At 52.1% G+C, this 16,278-nt stretch overlaps 1 protein-coding gene across 9 annotated transcripts in view; it reads left to right on the top strand.

Moving 5' to 3' along the window:
• Window positions 1–5,854, top strand: part of ADCYAP1R1 (adenylate cyclase activating polypeptide 1 (pituitary) receptor type I) — a 57,148-nt gene extending 51,294 nt beyond the window's left edge. For 7 of the 9 annotated variants that reach the window (XM_021078471.1, XM_021078474.1, XM_021078475.1 and 4 more), the window contains one exon: window positions 990–5,853. In XM_021078471.1, the coding sequence (XP_020934130.1) occupies window positions 990–1,178 (189 nt within the window). In that variant the 3' untranslated portion in view covers window positions 1,179–5,853. 9 annotated transcript variants of the gene reach the window in all.

The raw sequence follows: 16,278 nt of genomic DNA, 5'->3' as shown, positions 1-16,278 counted from the left end.
GGGTGATGCTTTTGAGTAGAGCCCAGAAAACAGGTGCTGAGGTGGGGGTGGGGGGACTGAATGGGTGGGTGGCTTTAGAGAGTGGGCAGAAGTCATTGCACCAGTGGGTCTTCGCTGCATGACCATGGTGGTGGGCTGCTCCCCCCTCCGCCCCCACATTTTCCATCTGAGAAATAAGATTGGCTCAGGTAACCTGCAGAAGGGTCAGGTAAGGATAGATAAGGAGAGGCAGACAGGGCCCCGCAGGGACTGGCTGGAGGGACAAGAAGTAGGAGTGTGAGGAGCTTGTCAGGCCCTCAGCCGATGTGTGGGTTGGAACTGCAATACACGGACGTGCTCGGCTGAGGGGTGGGTGTGGACGCAGAAACTGGGCAGGTCCCGCGTGCATCACCCTGAGAGCAACTCAGGGGGTGGGTGTTTGCCCAGGAGGATGCTTTCTTTAGTGATTCTCCAACCTAACAGCATATTGGAATCCCCTGGAAAGCTTTAAAACGTATGGGTGCCCTACCCCAGAGATTTGGGTGTCGCTGTTCTGGGTCTGGTCTGGGCCTCCGGGTTTCAAAGCTCTCTCCAGGCGGCTCCCATCTGCAGCCACGAGTAACGGTCAGGTCAGCAAGAGTAGGGCTTCCAGCCCGGATCTGTCTGCCCCGAGGGCCTACTTTTTAGAGATTTCCTGAAAGGCCACAGGAGCTTGTCTCTGCCTGCGGATCACCACACCGGGAACCAGAGGCAGAGGCCCCAGGCCCCAGGAAGTCATTAGAGGTCTTGCTCAGACAGTGACTTGGGAAGGGGCCAAGGTCAGCTCCTCAGAGGGCGACCTCGAGGGCTGCAAGCTGCAGACTGGGAGTTGGTTGGTGGGGGGGGAGTGTGCTGCAGGAGGTGGCAGGGCCCGCCTGGGTGGGGCCCCAGGGCATGGGGGTCGTGGGTGAGGTGTGAGAGGGTGACTCCCCACAAGTGGCCGTCTGAGCCCCCTGCCCCCCGCCCCGCAGGTGCAGGCGGAGATCAAGCGGAAATGGCGCAGCTGGAAGGTGAACCGCTACTTCACCATGGACTTCAAGCACCGGCACCCGTCCCTGGCCAGCAGCGGGGTGAACGGGGGCACGCAGCTCTCCATCCTCAGCAAGAGCAGTTCCCAGATCCGCATGTCCGGCCTCCCGGCCGACAACCTGGCCACCTGAGCACCCCCCTGTCCCCTCCTCTCCGGACATAGGCGAGGGTCGCGGGCGGGCGCCGGCCCACGCAGGTTGTGCCTCTTCTCTCCCTTCGGGCAGGCCCTGGGCTGGGAGCCCGGCTCCCCGAGCGGGGAGGAGGGTGCAGGGTGCAGACAGGTATTTCCCTTCTCTGTTTTGGCCCTGGCCTCACCCACCTTGGGCCTCTGGGCCCTGACCCCGGACGTGTAAATACTCCCCAAGTTTTGGAAAAGTCGTCCCACCCCTACCTCTTTCTCCAGAGTCCCTGCTCTCCTCAGGCAGGGCCCCAGCTTCACCCCACCCGGTCTCCAGCAGCCGCAGTGACTGCCTGCCCCTGTGTGGGAGGCCCTGTGAGCGGAGGCCGAAGAACTTGCTTCGGGGATTTGGGGTACGGTCTGCCTGACAGCCCTCCTGTAGTGTCTGACCCTCTGTGTGGACTCATTGAGTCTACTCAGCACTCTGTGGCCCTTTTCAGGCTGGCCCGGTCCCTGAGGCTGCCGGGGATCCAGCTTGGATGGCCAGAGGGCTTTTCAGCGCAGGCCAGACCTGCGCTCACCCGACATCTTGATGCCCTCCAGGTGCCCAGCGCCTGGGTATCAGGGCAGCGGGACAGCTCCAGGGCTCTTCTCCGCAGAGACTTCAGTTTGGGTGTGGGGCTCAGGTCAGAGATAGTTCTGGTGCTTTTCATTTGGCCCAAGAAGAATTGCCAAGAGCCAGAAAAATGTGTGTGATTGGAATGGAGCCGGACAGAGGTTGGAGAGAGTCATGGAAGAAGCCACTGGCCACCTCCTTTATTTTGCCCCTGACTCAAGGTAGGCCGAGTTCATCTGGTAGCCTGCCTTCCACCCCTCCTGTCCCCTGGCATCAGCTGCAGAAGGTTGAGAGACAGAGGCCTCAGAGAAACTGCTCCCCCGCCGCGCCTACCACGGACAGCCCCTAAGGCTCCCCTCTCCCGCCTCCTCTGAAGTCAAAGCCATGATTTGGATGCACCAGCCGCTGTCCTGTGATATCAGTGAATCCTGAAGCACCTGACACCTCCCTGTGCCCAAGACCAGGGCCCAGGGCTCCCTTTCACCCCCCCCCCCCACTCCCCTGGACCATGAGGCATCCCAGCCACCAGCTCCTCCAGCTTGGACTCAGCTGCTGAGATATCGCAGACCTCTGCAAAGACTTCCCTCTGTGTGCTCTTGACATTGAGTCACCATGGGAGCCAGGGTGTCCTGGGGCGGGGAGGGGAAGCCATGCCCCCCTTCCTTGTGAGCAGAAACTGCTGATGGGAGGAGTGACTGCACCCCAACTTCTGTCCTGGCTGCCCAGCCATGACTTTCCAGACTGCAGACTAAGAACTTAAAACGGAGCAGAACCAGGTTCAGAGAAGGTGAAGGAAAGTGCTAGAGACCCGTGGCCTGTCTGTGGGGCCCGCCTCTTTCACGTCAGCCTGTGGTGGTCTTGTCCAAGTGTATTTTATGGTCATGTTCTGGAAAGCGTGGAGAGCTCGGCCGTGTGTGTGTGTGTGTGTGTGTGTGTGTGTGTGTGTGTGTGTGTGTGTGTTGCTTTTTGGTTTTGTAAAGAGGGAGGCCCAGGGCCATTGGGTTCCTGTTCATGGGGAGGCCTTGTGAGTGACTGGAGAAGCGCCTAGAGCTTGGTTTAGAGAAACACTGTGAACCCCGGTCTTGGCTAAACCAGAGGGACAACAGGACCTGTTTGCCCTTCCCTGGCCACATTTGGTGACTCGGGCTGGCCATGGGGTGTGCGACGGTCCTTGCATCCTGCACCTGCCTCACGATGCCCTTCCCTCTGGCTGGGAGCCACGTGTATTACCTGAGGGGGTGTCCCCTGGCCCTTGCGCCTTGGGCCCTGTTGAGGGGGCTTGACTTGCTTGGAGGGAGCCTTGGGCTCGGGGTCAGAGATGGAAAATCTGCCCTAGTTGGGCTCAGACTGCTGAGACGGCCGACCTCGAGCTCCCCATTCTGGGCCTCAGTCTCCCCATTTGTGAGATGAGGTGGTGTCCAATGCTGCTCCAGGCTGTGCTTCAGTAATTGTCCGGTTCAAAACCAAGGCGGGTAAAAGGCCTTGTTACCTGTGTCATCTAAGGCTCGGAAGAGTCTGTGTTTGTGTGCACATGGAGGGAGGCGAGAATGCTTATTTTCCCTTTTTTGGAAATAGAACGTCTGTCTCTTCCATTTGGACACCGCAGTGGAGGCTGGCGGGCTGGAGGGAAGGATCAGGCCAGGGACAGTTGGACCCGTGCACCGGGCACCATGTGCACACCCAGCTGTCCTCTGCCCAGGACACGGTGCCGTGAGGGGGTGGTCCCCTGACTATGGACCCTGTTTCTTTGTCCTTGTCCCTACCAGCAGGTCTGCCTCACCATGGAGGAGGAGGCTCTGCTTTTATACATATATCATCATGAAATAGCAAAAAAAAAAAAAAGAAAAAAAATCTGCCGAGTTCCCCATGCCGTGCTGCCACCTGAGCCCTGGGCCTGCATCCTCGTAGAGGTTCCAGGTTCCTATTGGTTGGTTTTCCTTTCTGAATGAATTACCACCAGCCTTGTGAGCAGAGGCACCTGGTGTATTTTGCCTGCTCCAGGAGATTAGGCAGCTGTCCTTCAGGGTCACAGGCAGCAGGGGGACAGAATGAAGTCTGGGTAAAATCCTTCCCTCTCCGACCCTTTGTTTTCAAGTCTGTAAAATGGGCAATACGACTAGGTAGTTTTCATCGCCCACTGCATCTCTGAAATTCTTGCCTAAACACCAGCCGTCCACTGGGAGTGGGTCCCAGGCAGGGACTGTGGCGTGTGCTTGGACCGGGATGGGTGAGGAGTCAAGTTGAGGGAGGAGGGCTTAGAGGGCCTGGGAGTGGTTAGGCTGGAGACGAGCAGAGTTCTCCAACTCCAGGTCTCTGGAAAGGGCTTGTTTTGGTTCTGTGCAGTCCTAAAGGACGAAACTCGCCCCGCGTTTCCCTTGGGATGAAGGAATCTCTCACCCTGTCTCATGACTGTCCTGTCCAGGAGCAGGCGGGGTCAGGAGAGAAGCTCCGGCTCCGGGAGAGATAGGACTCCAAGTCAGGGATGCTGAGACTGTCAGGGAGCCAGGGAGGGGTCAGAGTGCGGGAACTAGGGGACGCAGGGGCGCTCTGGTAGTCCCCGGCATGCCCTCGGCTAGGCCACAGTCCCTGTCTCAGTGGGCAGCTCCGCGACCCTCTTTGACACATCCAGTCACCTGCAGTGATTCCTTCGCTACCCCCCACCCCTCCCCGGCCTGGCTTCTCTGGGGAATAGAGCCAGAGCGCTGGAGCCCAGCCCAAGGCTGGAAATACCCCCATCATCACCCACCAAGGGTCCTGCCTCATCCCCTTCGTCCTCGAAGGAAAGCTGGAAGAGGCTTTCTTTGTAATTCTGCGAGTACCCTTGACCCTTGACTCCCTCAAGGACACTCTAGAGTGAAAGCAGGGGCCCCTTCCTCATCCTCAGTTCCTGCCTGGGCCCGGTGACCCTGGACGCCTGCTGGAAGAGCCCTGAGCATCTCTGGGGACCTGGGTATCTCCCAGCTTTGCCACTGATCTGCTATTTGACCTGGATCCTTCCTCATGTAGCTCTGGGGAGACACACCAAGTCCTAGAGCTGGGAGGAAACCTGGAGATCTGCAGGTTAAGCTTCACCGAGGGGCTGACGAGAAAACACAGGTGGGCTTAGCACGGGGCCTGCGCCACGTTGGCATCCAGTGTGCTTTGCAGACTGGAACGAGGAAATGGGCCTGCCTGCTGGTGTGTGCCCAGGCCTGCACGTGAGTTGGAACGAGACACTCAGCAAAGCTTCTGAACAGAAACCTTCAGCCTTGCACAGGGGAGGGGCTCTGGCTCGGGAAGTTGTCAGGACTCCAGACTGTTGGAGGAGCAGTGGGGTCTGTGTGGACAGGGAGACCTGCGTTCTAGCCCGGCTTCACCACCTGCTCTGTGCCCTAAGACCAAACCTCTCTGGGTCTCCACATCCCAATCTGAGAAATGGGAGGACATGATTTATAGTCTGTCACAGGCCAGGGGTGAGGTTGAGGTGGGACGCCTTGGTGGGTGAAAGGGCTTTACTACTGTGCTGAAGACCCTCGAAAGGGGAACCCTATGCTGGTTGTCAAGTGCTTTGAGCCCTCCTGGGTTAACCTCTGCCCCATTTGTAAAACCACCAGCACTTGGGGGGGGAGGGGGAGGCCCATGGTCTCTGATGGACGTGGGATTCCGTGGTCTCTTATTCCCATCAGCTGGTTGCTTGTGGGATAGAATGGGGTGACTTCCGCGTGGGGGATGTCAGGGTTTCCAGGGCACCTGGGACGTCCTTCAAGTGGGCTGTGGGCCTGTCTTTCTCCCTTCCCTGAAGTCGGCATCCCGGGATGTGTCTGTGCTTGGCCACGTGTGTCTGGTCTTCTGTCCGTCTTCTGTAGCTTAGCCCCTGTGAGGACTGGAGTGGGGATGCTGCTGGCATCCCAGACGTGGCTCCAGGCTCACGGTGGGAGCCGGGCCCGCCTGGGTCTCATCTCCCACAATAAAGCCAAGCCCCACACGCCTCACTGCTACCGCTGCCGCCGTCAATGCTGTGCGCACAACCTCGTCCTGGATTTTAAGGACGTCAAACTGCTGTAGACGACTCAATAAATGTCTTCGCATTTTTCTTGGTGACTATAACTTGGCAGAAGTGGAGGGTGGGGAGGAGAGGAGGGGGAAGGGGAGGAAATCTGGTCCCCCAGAGTGACCAGCCTTCACGGTCTTGTGGCCTTTTCAAGTCCAAGGGAAAAGCATGAGAATGGGCCTGAGTGAGCTTGGAATGGACTTGGAGAGGTGAAGTCCTGGCTTCACAGGGACCTGCAAGGATCGTGCAGCCTGAGCGGAGTCAAGGTCCCTTGGATGTTTTGGGTTCTTAGAAATGGAGGCAACTCACCTCATGGTCCTTGTGGCCCCATGGCCTTCGAAATAGGGGTTTGTAAGAGTGGCCGTGGGACATCCTCAACGCCCACCTGCAGTGAGAATTTCATTCCACAGGTAACCACAGGCTGCCAGAGTCCCACCCCCTTCTGGATATTCAGAGCCATCAGCCCCTGCCAGACCAGTTCCAGGTAACCCCCATTTCCGTGAGGTTCTGTTGATTTTCACAATTTCCGATGCCTGTACTTATATTAGAAGTTTTGTTTGCCAACAGCACAAGATAATTTGGGCTGATAAGTCAGAAAAGGAGTTTAGGAAAAAAAGATGCTTCTTTTGAGGCTGGAGAAACCAGAAAATGTGTCTCCAGCCGTATCATGTCACGGAATTGGTGACAAAGCTGTAGCTGGCTGCGGCTGCCAGCCCAGTGATGTCTTCTCTGCCAGGGTCCCAGCCTCCTGATTACCATCTTTGAAAGCAAATGGTTTTGCTGTCCCCAGCAAGTCCGATTCCACCCGCAGCCTCTTTCCTCCAGTTGCTCACTTCTGAATCTGTGTTTCTCACGAGTCCATCCGATTGGCTAGGTTTTAGTTGGGATGAGGCTGCAAATTTGACTTTTCTGGATTCTTCCTTGGGGAGGTCGGGCTCATATGTCGGGAGAGTTTCCAGATTTAACAATAGTATTAAAAAGTCCTGAAATCATAAATGTCTGCCGCCACAGGCCTGAGGGCTAAGCAGTTGCAGGGCCAGCTCCCTCTGGTGTTCCAGGGGAGCCACTCCAAGGAAGTCAAGTCAGTGGAAAGACGAATCCCAACCCAACTGCATGTGATCCCTCCCACGAGACGGACCACTCGGCCGAGAGCGCCCAGGTATCTGGTGGGGGTGTTCCCCAACTGGGAGGCTGGCTGGGTCTGCTCCCTGAGATCCCTGTTCTTCTCAGCTCCACCTCTCCTTCGATCCCAAGAGAAATGATCAGGCTCCACCATACAACTGACTTGGCAGATACTTTGAGCCACTTCTGAAATGGAACCTACCCTGAAAAGGCGAAAATTAGTCTCTCGTGTGTCAGACTGTGCTGGCCACCCACACGGATGACTTCCCACGTGCTTAGAAAAATACTCTCACGGGCGTGACCATGGTACATTGGGGTTCCATATGTTTCATGGACAGAGAGAGGTCACTCTCAAGAAGCAAAGAACGAAAAGTAAGGAGATCCCACGGTGACTGAGCCAGTGAGAACCTGACATAGTCTCTGTGAGGATGCGGGTTTGATCCCTGGCTTGCTCAGTGATTAAGGTTCCAGAGTTGCCACAAGCTGCAGCATAGGCCACAGATGTGGCTCCAGTCTGGCCCTGCTATGGCTATGACGTAGGCCGGCAGCTGCAGCCCCAATTCCACCCTTAGCCTGGCAACTTCCATATGCTGGAGGTGTGGCCGTAAAAAGAAAAGAGAAAGAACCAAAAGGAAAAGGAAAGGTTCGAATTCCACCTTAGGTTTGCATTTCTTGACAACTGTGAAGTTCCTCCAAAAAGCTCGTCTGTGTGAGCACTTATTAAATACTGTTTCCTCCATCCAGCCCCTTCAACTGATCAATTAGCTCCAGCCCTCTTTTCTCCCAAGGCCCATAAAAGAATGCCTTCAACCTTGGTCTTTGCTCCTCGTAGTGTGAGCCGTTCCTCTTGGGTACCCAGTGGTTCTCAAGCTTTAGCATGCATCAGAATCACCTGAGGGGCTGATAAAATACATCTTGCTGGGCCCACCCCCAGATCCAGGTCTGAGGTAGAGACTGGTCATTTGTATTTCTAAGAAGTTCCAAGGTGCTTCTGCTGCTGATCAGCGCTTTAGGAACCACTGCTGTGAGGACCCCTGGCTGGGCCTCGCAGTCCCTTTTGGGAAGCTTAGGGCTTGACAGTGATTAACCTCACAGGATGGGGAGGACAAGCAGGGACATCAGCATGAACTTTAGTTGACTTTTCTGGAGGTCACTGTTTAAGGGACAGGAAGCAGAAAGGTCTAAGAGAAGAAGCAGCCCTTGAATGTCCATTTATTTTCAATCAAAGTGAGTTTAAGACCATCTCTGAATCAATCAAGTTCAATGGGCTAGAAAAGAATAACCACAATGAAAAGTGACTTAAAGGAGATAGAAGTTAAATTTTCTCACATGAAAGGAGTCCAGAGGTCGGCACCTTGGAATTGGTCTGGTGGCCTTTCAGTCCCTCTAAGGACTCAAGCTTCTCCCTTTCTGCTCCTCTATCCTCAGTACGTAACTTCCAGTCTCAAGGTCAGGGCCTGGGCCAAGAAGGCTCCTGGAGGTCTGGATGTTCCTAGACTCGGGGGAAGTGAGAGAAGACACTAGACCCCTCCTCGTTTATTCGCTGTCTTTTTAGAAGATGCCGCACATGGCCACACTGCAAGGTGGGCACTATTGTGCACCCCTAGTAAAGCTGGAAGAGAGATTAGATACCAGCTGGCAAACAGTAGTTTGTGCCATAGTCTCCATACCCTGAATCTTGAGGGGTTTAGGTGGTGGTCACTGAGATCATGCACCCTTGGGAAAAACCAGAGGCTAAGGGATCCCGTTGAAGCCCCACTCTGCAACACTGGGAACAAATTGGAGCATGCCGTCCCCAACCTGGACTGAGGAATTACTCGAGAGGGTCCCAGAAGAATTGAGGGAGCTGCTTGTGCCCACTCACAGGAACCTACTCCAGCGTGAGGTGTGACGTGTGAGGGCGTGTTTGCATCACTTCCGGTTTCCTCCATTCTTGTTCTCTCATGACTGTGTTTCCTGAGTGGATTCTGCTCCCTCGTGGCTTCTACATTATTTAATCTCTTTTTAATTTGGGGGATCATCAGAGTGGTGATGTAGTTACATAGTTCACTTTTTTTTGGGTCTCTTCATTTCTGTTGGTTGTCCTCAGGTGACCCGAATTTAGTGCTTCTGAGCCTCCCAACTATCTTAGACTGCCCCCTGGTGGATGCCTGTCAGAGCCATTCTTCTGGTCTGAACATGGAGATGGCCTTTCCCCCCTGTCCTGGATGCAAAAGTAAGAATTCCCCATGTGAAACTCAGCCGCCAGGAGCACTTCTAACTTTTAGAATATGACCTTGTAAATGCCCATGTAAAGACAGCTTTTCTTGACCTCTGAAATAATTGTTTCCTAAATTTCGATATAGGGCAGGCTTAGGAGTGTCAACCTTTTTAGGAGGAGACTCAGATATTCATTGAGCCTCTAACTCTTCATTTAATAATTATTTCTCGAGTGCCTACTGTGTTCTAGGAACTGTCCATTCACTGGGGAGCGTAGCAGGTAAGGGCTCTGCTCTCAGGAGCTTACTTTCTAAGAAGAAAAATGAGGCGATTTCAGATAGAGGGAGATGTTATGAAGAAAGTTAAAGCAGTTGATAAGTGGAAAGTACCGGGAGTTGGGTGGGCTGTTTTTGATACGCAGCCAGGGGAGGCCTGTCTGAGATGCTCACTGCTCACTTAAGCACCTGGACATTCGGCCCCGCCCCCCTCATTAGCCCATCAACCTGCAGACACCTACAGGGGGAGCCTTCCTCGTAGGGGGACCAGCAAGGGTGAATGTAGAAGAGAATTGAAATATACACACATGTTCAAGGACAGGTGCACTGCTTTCCCGGGGCTGCCGTAACAAATCGCCATAAACTGGGCACCTCCAAACAACAGAAATGAGTCCTTCCCCTGTTCAGGAAGCAGGAGCCTGGTATGAAGGTGTAAGCAAGGCAGTGCTTTCTTGAAGGCCCTAGCGGTGAATCTGTCCCATGCCTCTCTCTTAGCTTCCAGTGTTGCTGGCCATTCTTGGCCTTCCTGGGCTCACAGATGCATCACTCCAGTCTTCTCCTCAGTCACCCACGGCGTTCTCACTACACCTCGGTCTGTGTCTCTGTGTCTTCTATTTTCTTATTAGGACACAAGTCATATTGGATTTAGGATCTACCCTAATCCAGTATGACCTCATATTTACTAAGTATATTTTCAAAACCCCTATTTCCAAATAAGGTCACATTGATAGGTACCTGGAGTTAGGATTTGAGTGTTTTTTGGTGGGGGGGGGGGACGCTTTTGAGTTTCCCTGACACTTGGGAATTGCCTGCAGCTTTCCCTCCAACCTTCTCTTTAGACTTTATAGGGCGAGGCATCCATTCCTGTGCGTCAACCATGATCTCTGTTGGTAACTGTGACTCTTCTTCCCCGGGTACAATCTGTGTGCAGTAAGTACCATGGAGAGGGCCGAGTGAACTTGGCTCCAGCACCACAGACAGTTCCAAGACACTGTACCTACTAGAGAGCTGAATGTTTGCAGGGCCAACTTATCTGATGTGAACAAAGGCAGATCTAGGTTTTATGGGGCCAGAAACATGCAATTTGGAGGGAGGTCCTCTTCAACAAAAAATGCAAAATTTTAAATTCAAAACAAATTTAAAAGGTGTACAAACGATTTTTTTTAGCATGAGAAAAAGTTGGCAACTCTCACACATAGTACAAAACTCAGAAAAATAACAGAATATTTCTATTAATTAGGATACTTTTAACCTACTTTTTTGGCTGTATATTCCTTGACCCCATCTTTATTGGACACTTTTTATATCATTTTCTAGATGGATAATTCAAATTAATTCAGTCACATGATTAATCATAATGTATGTTTTATTACTGATAGTTTGGAAGAGAGGAAAGGTAAAGACATAGAAGCAGAGAAATTATAGCAAAGACTTCTTCACTTTTTCCTGAAAAGCTTTCCATGAGTCCAGATATGGTTAATGCCTCTTTGCTGTTTTCTCATAAAATTCTGTGCAAAAGCCACACTGACTTTTGAGCACTTACCCAAGAAATATTAATGGCAAATGTATTAAGTTCCATGTGCTTTAGATGCCAGGGACTAAAACTGTGAGTTAAGCATAAGAATTTTTTTCCTATAAGGAATACCTCTTACTCAAGAAAGCAGAAAATACATAGGCAAACAAATACATCCGTGGACTATTACTGATTTATGCAGTTTGGGACAGAAACCAGGGGTTGGCTGGGAGGAGGGGGGTCTTTTAGGAAGCACCCCTTACCCCAGGCTCCATAGGGGCAGGTGGCAGTGCTTGTAGGAACCACAGTGCCCTTCCCCCCAACCCATGAGAGCCCAGGGCTCATGCCAGCCTCCCAGGAGTTTGAGACCCAAAATTCACGTGATGGTGGCAGGACAGGCTGCTGACTCAAAAGGGGTTTGGTCACTTTGCAGTCCTTATTGACCCAGTTATTGGGACAGGTCTCAGCACCTTTAGGAACCACAGGCCTCTCTGACCAAAATCCAGGCCTCACCCCAGCCTGCCTCAGGGTTCCAAAGCTGAGTCCAGGCTGCAGAAAGGGCTTGGCAGGAAGAACTGGTAGCAGGCTCGGAGAGCGGGCTCGGCTGGGAGTCTTGTCTCCCTTCAGGATGGGTTGGGTCAGGCCCAGCATTGGTAGGAACCATGGAGAGTTCGCTTGTGAGTAATGAGCCTGCAAGAGGAAGTGGGGGCACTGCCAGTTGTGAGAACCAGGCCCTGGAGACAGTGTGGATAAGTGTGTAAAGGCCCTGCCTGGCAAAGGGCAAAGGGACCCATCGTTCTCCAGTCCTTATGTGCCCCAGGAAGGAACTTTGCTGGAAAGCAGTCCTTTCACTGGAGTGAAAAGGATTCAGGGAAAGGGAGGCATTGATGATGGCGTAGGTTCTATCTTTCGGCAAGTTTAAGGAGACGCTGCTTTCCAGGGCCACTCAAGCCATCAAAATGCCAGACTCAGCCCTGAGTCCCAGCGCGTCTGCATCCTCAGCTTTGACTGGACCACTCAGCACTCGCTGGAGCCTCCTCCCCGAGTAGAAGCACACTGATGAGAAGTCTAACTGCTCTGTGGGTCTGCGTGATGCCCAGGCTGCACTGGCCCCGCGGGCAGGCAGGAGACATGGAAGTACGTAGAAGGCTGAAGACAGGCCTGCTGAGTGGTCCTGCCTTGTCATTTGTTTGTATCACCAGCAAAGAAAGACTGAAAACAGATCTTGACACAACCAGTCATTTAAACTGAAGCAGGTGAGACAGCAGCACATATAAAAAGGCTGGGAGCCTTGGCGTTCCCGTTGTGGCTCAGCGGAAACAAATCTGACTAGGAACCATGAGGTTGTGGGTTCGATCCCTGGCCTCGCTCAGTGGGTTAAGGATCTGGTGTTGCCACGGGCTGTGGTGTAGGTCGGATCTCGTGTTGCTCTGGCTCTGGCGTAGGCTGGCAGCAACAGCTCTGATTAGACCCCTAGCCTGGGAACCTCCATATGCCATGGTGCAGCCCTAAAAAGACAAAAGACAAAAAACAAACAAACAAACAAACAAAAAAAACAAAACAAACCTGGTTGCCTAGAGCCAGTTCCTCTCCCAACCAAACTGTCTGTGGGCAGGGTCTCCCTTCTTGATTTCCACGAGGCTGCACTGCCCTCTGTCGGTCACTTGGTTATCAACGTGGGCCGCGCAGCACTCCCTCTGGAAATCGCAGGAGCTCTCCCGAGCAGGGAGTTTTCTGCCAGCCAGGCTTGTTTCCACACAGTGACTCATAAAATGAGATAATGAGGGGCAAGAGCAAGTTAAAATATTTACTATAATTAACATCGGGTGGAAAAACTTATGTCTTAAATCACTTGTGGAAAGACTGTGGCCTGGAGAGGGTTTTGCAGTGGGTATAACCCCACCCCCCACCCCGGCGTTTCCTGTCGATGAAGCATACAGAAAAAAGTTTTTCTAATTATACAGGAAATTTATTTCTGAAGGTCACATAAATATAAGAACCACATGTTTAGGAAGTGACTAGGTGACTAAGAATTTTCACACTCACTTACCAGCGTGAGTGTTCTCTTTTGTCCACTCCTTTCTTCCTCAGATTTTAACGAGCTGTTTGCCATGTCCTCCCTTCCCCTGCTTCGGGGATCCAGAAATGAAAGAGAGAAGGATCCTGGTCTCAAGGACCTTGTTTGTAGGGAAGTTAATACCTAGACTAAAAGGAGGCAAACAGGGAGATGTGTCCAGATGCTGTTGGTACCGCCCAGGGCTCCTGGGCCAGTCTGGCGGCTGCAGGTGTGGACCGCTAACAGGGTACTAGTGCCCCTTCTCCTGAGGCTTGCTGAGGGGTAGCGCTACCCCTGCTCCCCACTTCCCATCTTGTGTCGCCTGTGGCCAGAGGGTGACTAAGGCAGGGGGGTCCCCCAGCCCAGCCCCCTGGCCTCTATGGGGGGACAGTTCCTGTGGTGCAGTGTACACTCCAGAGCTCCCCGTGGGCTCAGGAGGAGGCTGATCCTGCTGAATTGACATCTTTGCCTCTGCGGTTTCTCCCCAAGGCCCCCCCCTCCACAAGCTATTTGCTCACGAATCTCCACTGCAGGCTCTACTTCTAGACACAAACATGTGCTATCGAAGAGGCCGGGAAAGCTGAGCTCCAGTTTCAAGACCAGGGAAAATGTGCCTTGAAGGTTAGTTTAGATTTGAGCACATTGGAGAGATGCATTCATTCCCCACACACACTGACACGCATTGAAAAGTGTCTTCTGTGATCCGGGATCTGTTCCAGGCCTCGGGGACACAGCAGTAAGTAGGACAGTCTTGTTGTCACAGGCACTTACATTCTGGTGGGAAGAGGAGGAAGGAGGGAAACAAGGGATGATGAGATAAGTTCTATGGTAAAAACAAAACATGGTAACTAGTTAATGTTACCAGCCCTCTCTCCTACAATTCTACAAACACTTAGCCATGGGGACAGGAAATTCAGTTCAGCTTCTTCCAAGCGTTCTGATTCTTTACATCCAGTGGTGCAGATTTCAATCAGTGTCAACTCCCACTGAGTTCCTGGTGAGGACGGTTATTTTAAACCAGGGTGTTGACCCCAAACATTTTCAAAAACACTTCCAAAGCCTGAATTTGGGGTCTTGGAACATTCTGTAGGCTTCCGACATCTAAAGCATTGAAGAGTCTCTTTCAGTCTAGATTCAGAGTAGGGTCTCCCTAGAGGACCAGGAACGCTGTAAACGGGTAGCGGGCAGGTCCCTGCCATCACCGGCAGTGAAGACTTGTGGCTGCCTGGTAGGTGATTTTGGGGACAAGAAACAGTTGGCTTTTCTGGAGTTCAGGCTTGACTTGTCCTGCATGGCTATGCCTTCCATTCTCCAGTGTCCCAGGACCACACTGTTCTAGATCCAATATGCCTTCAAGCCAAGGCCTGTGGCCTTAGGAGCTGATACCGCTTCTTTCTGGCCCAAGAGGTTTCCTAGGCAGAGACTGTTTTTGTTTTTGTTTTTTGCTTTTTTTGGTCTTTTTGCCTTTTTAGAGCCGCACTTGAGGCATATGGAGGTTCCCAGGCTAGGGGTCTAATCGGAGCTGTAGCTGCCGGCCTACACCACAGCCACAGCAACGCGGGATCCGAGCCGCATCTGCAACCTACACCACAGCTCAGGGCAATGCCGGATCCTTCACCCACTGAGCGAGGCCACGGGTTGAACCCGCAACCTCATAGTTCCTAGTCGGATTCGTTAACCGCTGAGCCACAACGGAACCCTGGCAGAGACTGTTTTATTCATCTTCCTGTGCCCCAAGGGCACAAAGCAAATCCTGTTGCATAGTAGGCACTCCATGTGTGACATTTGTGAAATAAGCGAATCCCAGGTCCCTCTTTAATCCCTATGTGTCTGTCTTCCTCCCATGGTCCCAAATAGCCAGGCCATCATCCTCTCTCCATTTGACAAGCCTCATGGCCTTTCCAGCCACTGTGCCTTTGCTCAGTGCTCGCTCTCCTGCTCAGGGGCTGCCTGGGTAATTGAAAGAAATCCCTGGGCTTCCAGGAGAGCCAGGCCAGCTCTGGAACCCCAAAAGTGTGTGACTTATGGCAGTCAGCTTCTATAGGGAAATCTCGCCTACGGTGGGTGGTCAGATCCCGCCGGTACATAGTAGGCACTCCACGTGTGTCATTCTCCAGCTTTCCCGTCTTCCACCCAGTCTGCTTTTAAAATATCCTCTAGTTTCATAACTAAATAGCGTCCGTAAAGACTCCCATGATCCCTGTGACACAGACTGACCTTAGAACACGTCATTTTTCTCTGGTTTGAGTGGGGTAGGATCTTCCTGATGCGGTGGTGAACAATCCTATGAAATTTAACACTCCTTTTACGTAACACTTTGGGTTGACATTAGGGCTTTTCTGAATACCCTGATCCTTCTCCTTCTGGGAATGGTGTTGGAAGGCCAAGGTCCTCGAAGTCAGGCAGAGGCATGTGACACGCACTGGCCAATCAACTGTAGAAGTGAGCTGGGCCACTTGGCCACTGAAGCATTAAGGAGCCATGTAAGAGCCATCACGTTCCTGTTCTTGCTGCTGGAGCAAAGAATGGTGTGGCTATGCAGTTTGCATTGGAAATAAACTTTGGCCTTTTTAAGTCGCAGGGATTAACCCAGAGTTGTTAATTTCTGCCACATGCAGAATGTAGCTCGTTATGATCGAAGCATCCATTTTATCCTCCGAAAATGAAATTCATAGTATATATGTGTGTGTGTATCAGTGTGTCAATATGAATATATATGTCTGTATACATATATAGTATATATGCACCTATGCATATGTACACTGTGCATATATATTTACTTTAAAAAGTGATATGGTCTAATCGCAATATAAAGGGAACAGAAAGGGAGCATTAAATTGTAATACTATATATTGAATAATACATGCTCTCAGCTGACAACACCGGTGACATAAAGAAGACACTTGTCCCTGTACATCTGAGCATTTGGAATACAACAGCTGCAAATACAGACCCTTAGAGCTGTTAGTGACTCACACACCACTGGCAGTGCTATTGTCACTGACATGATTATCTAAAAATAGGGACAAATCTTGGTGAAGTTTCTGATGAGCATTTAACCCTCCCTTGATTAACAAAGCAGTTGGCTTCCCGGGAAAATGCAATGTATTTTGAAACTCTGCTCCAAATACTTTGTGTTTAAGTATAAACAAGAATTGTGTTCCTGGTCCAGGTTTAAATGTAACCTACAGTTGGCCCAGGTTTGAAGTAAAAACCTAAATGTTTTTGCCTACATAACAGAAGGCAAAAGGTCTGTTAGGATGTTGGAAAGTTCTGTGGGACGTGGGACAATTCTTTGTGGT

This window comes from Sus scrofa, chromosome 18, assembly GCF_000003025.6.
Source record: "Sus scrofa isolate TJ Tabasco breed Duroc chromosome 18, Sscrofa11.1, whole genome shotgun sequence".
NCBI lineage: Eukaryota > Metazoa > Chordata > Mammalia > Artiodactyla > Suidae > Sus > Sus scrofa.
This window is presented reverse-complemented; position numbering and strand designations above follow the sequence as displayed.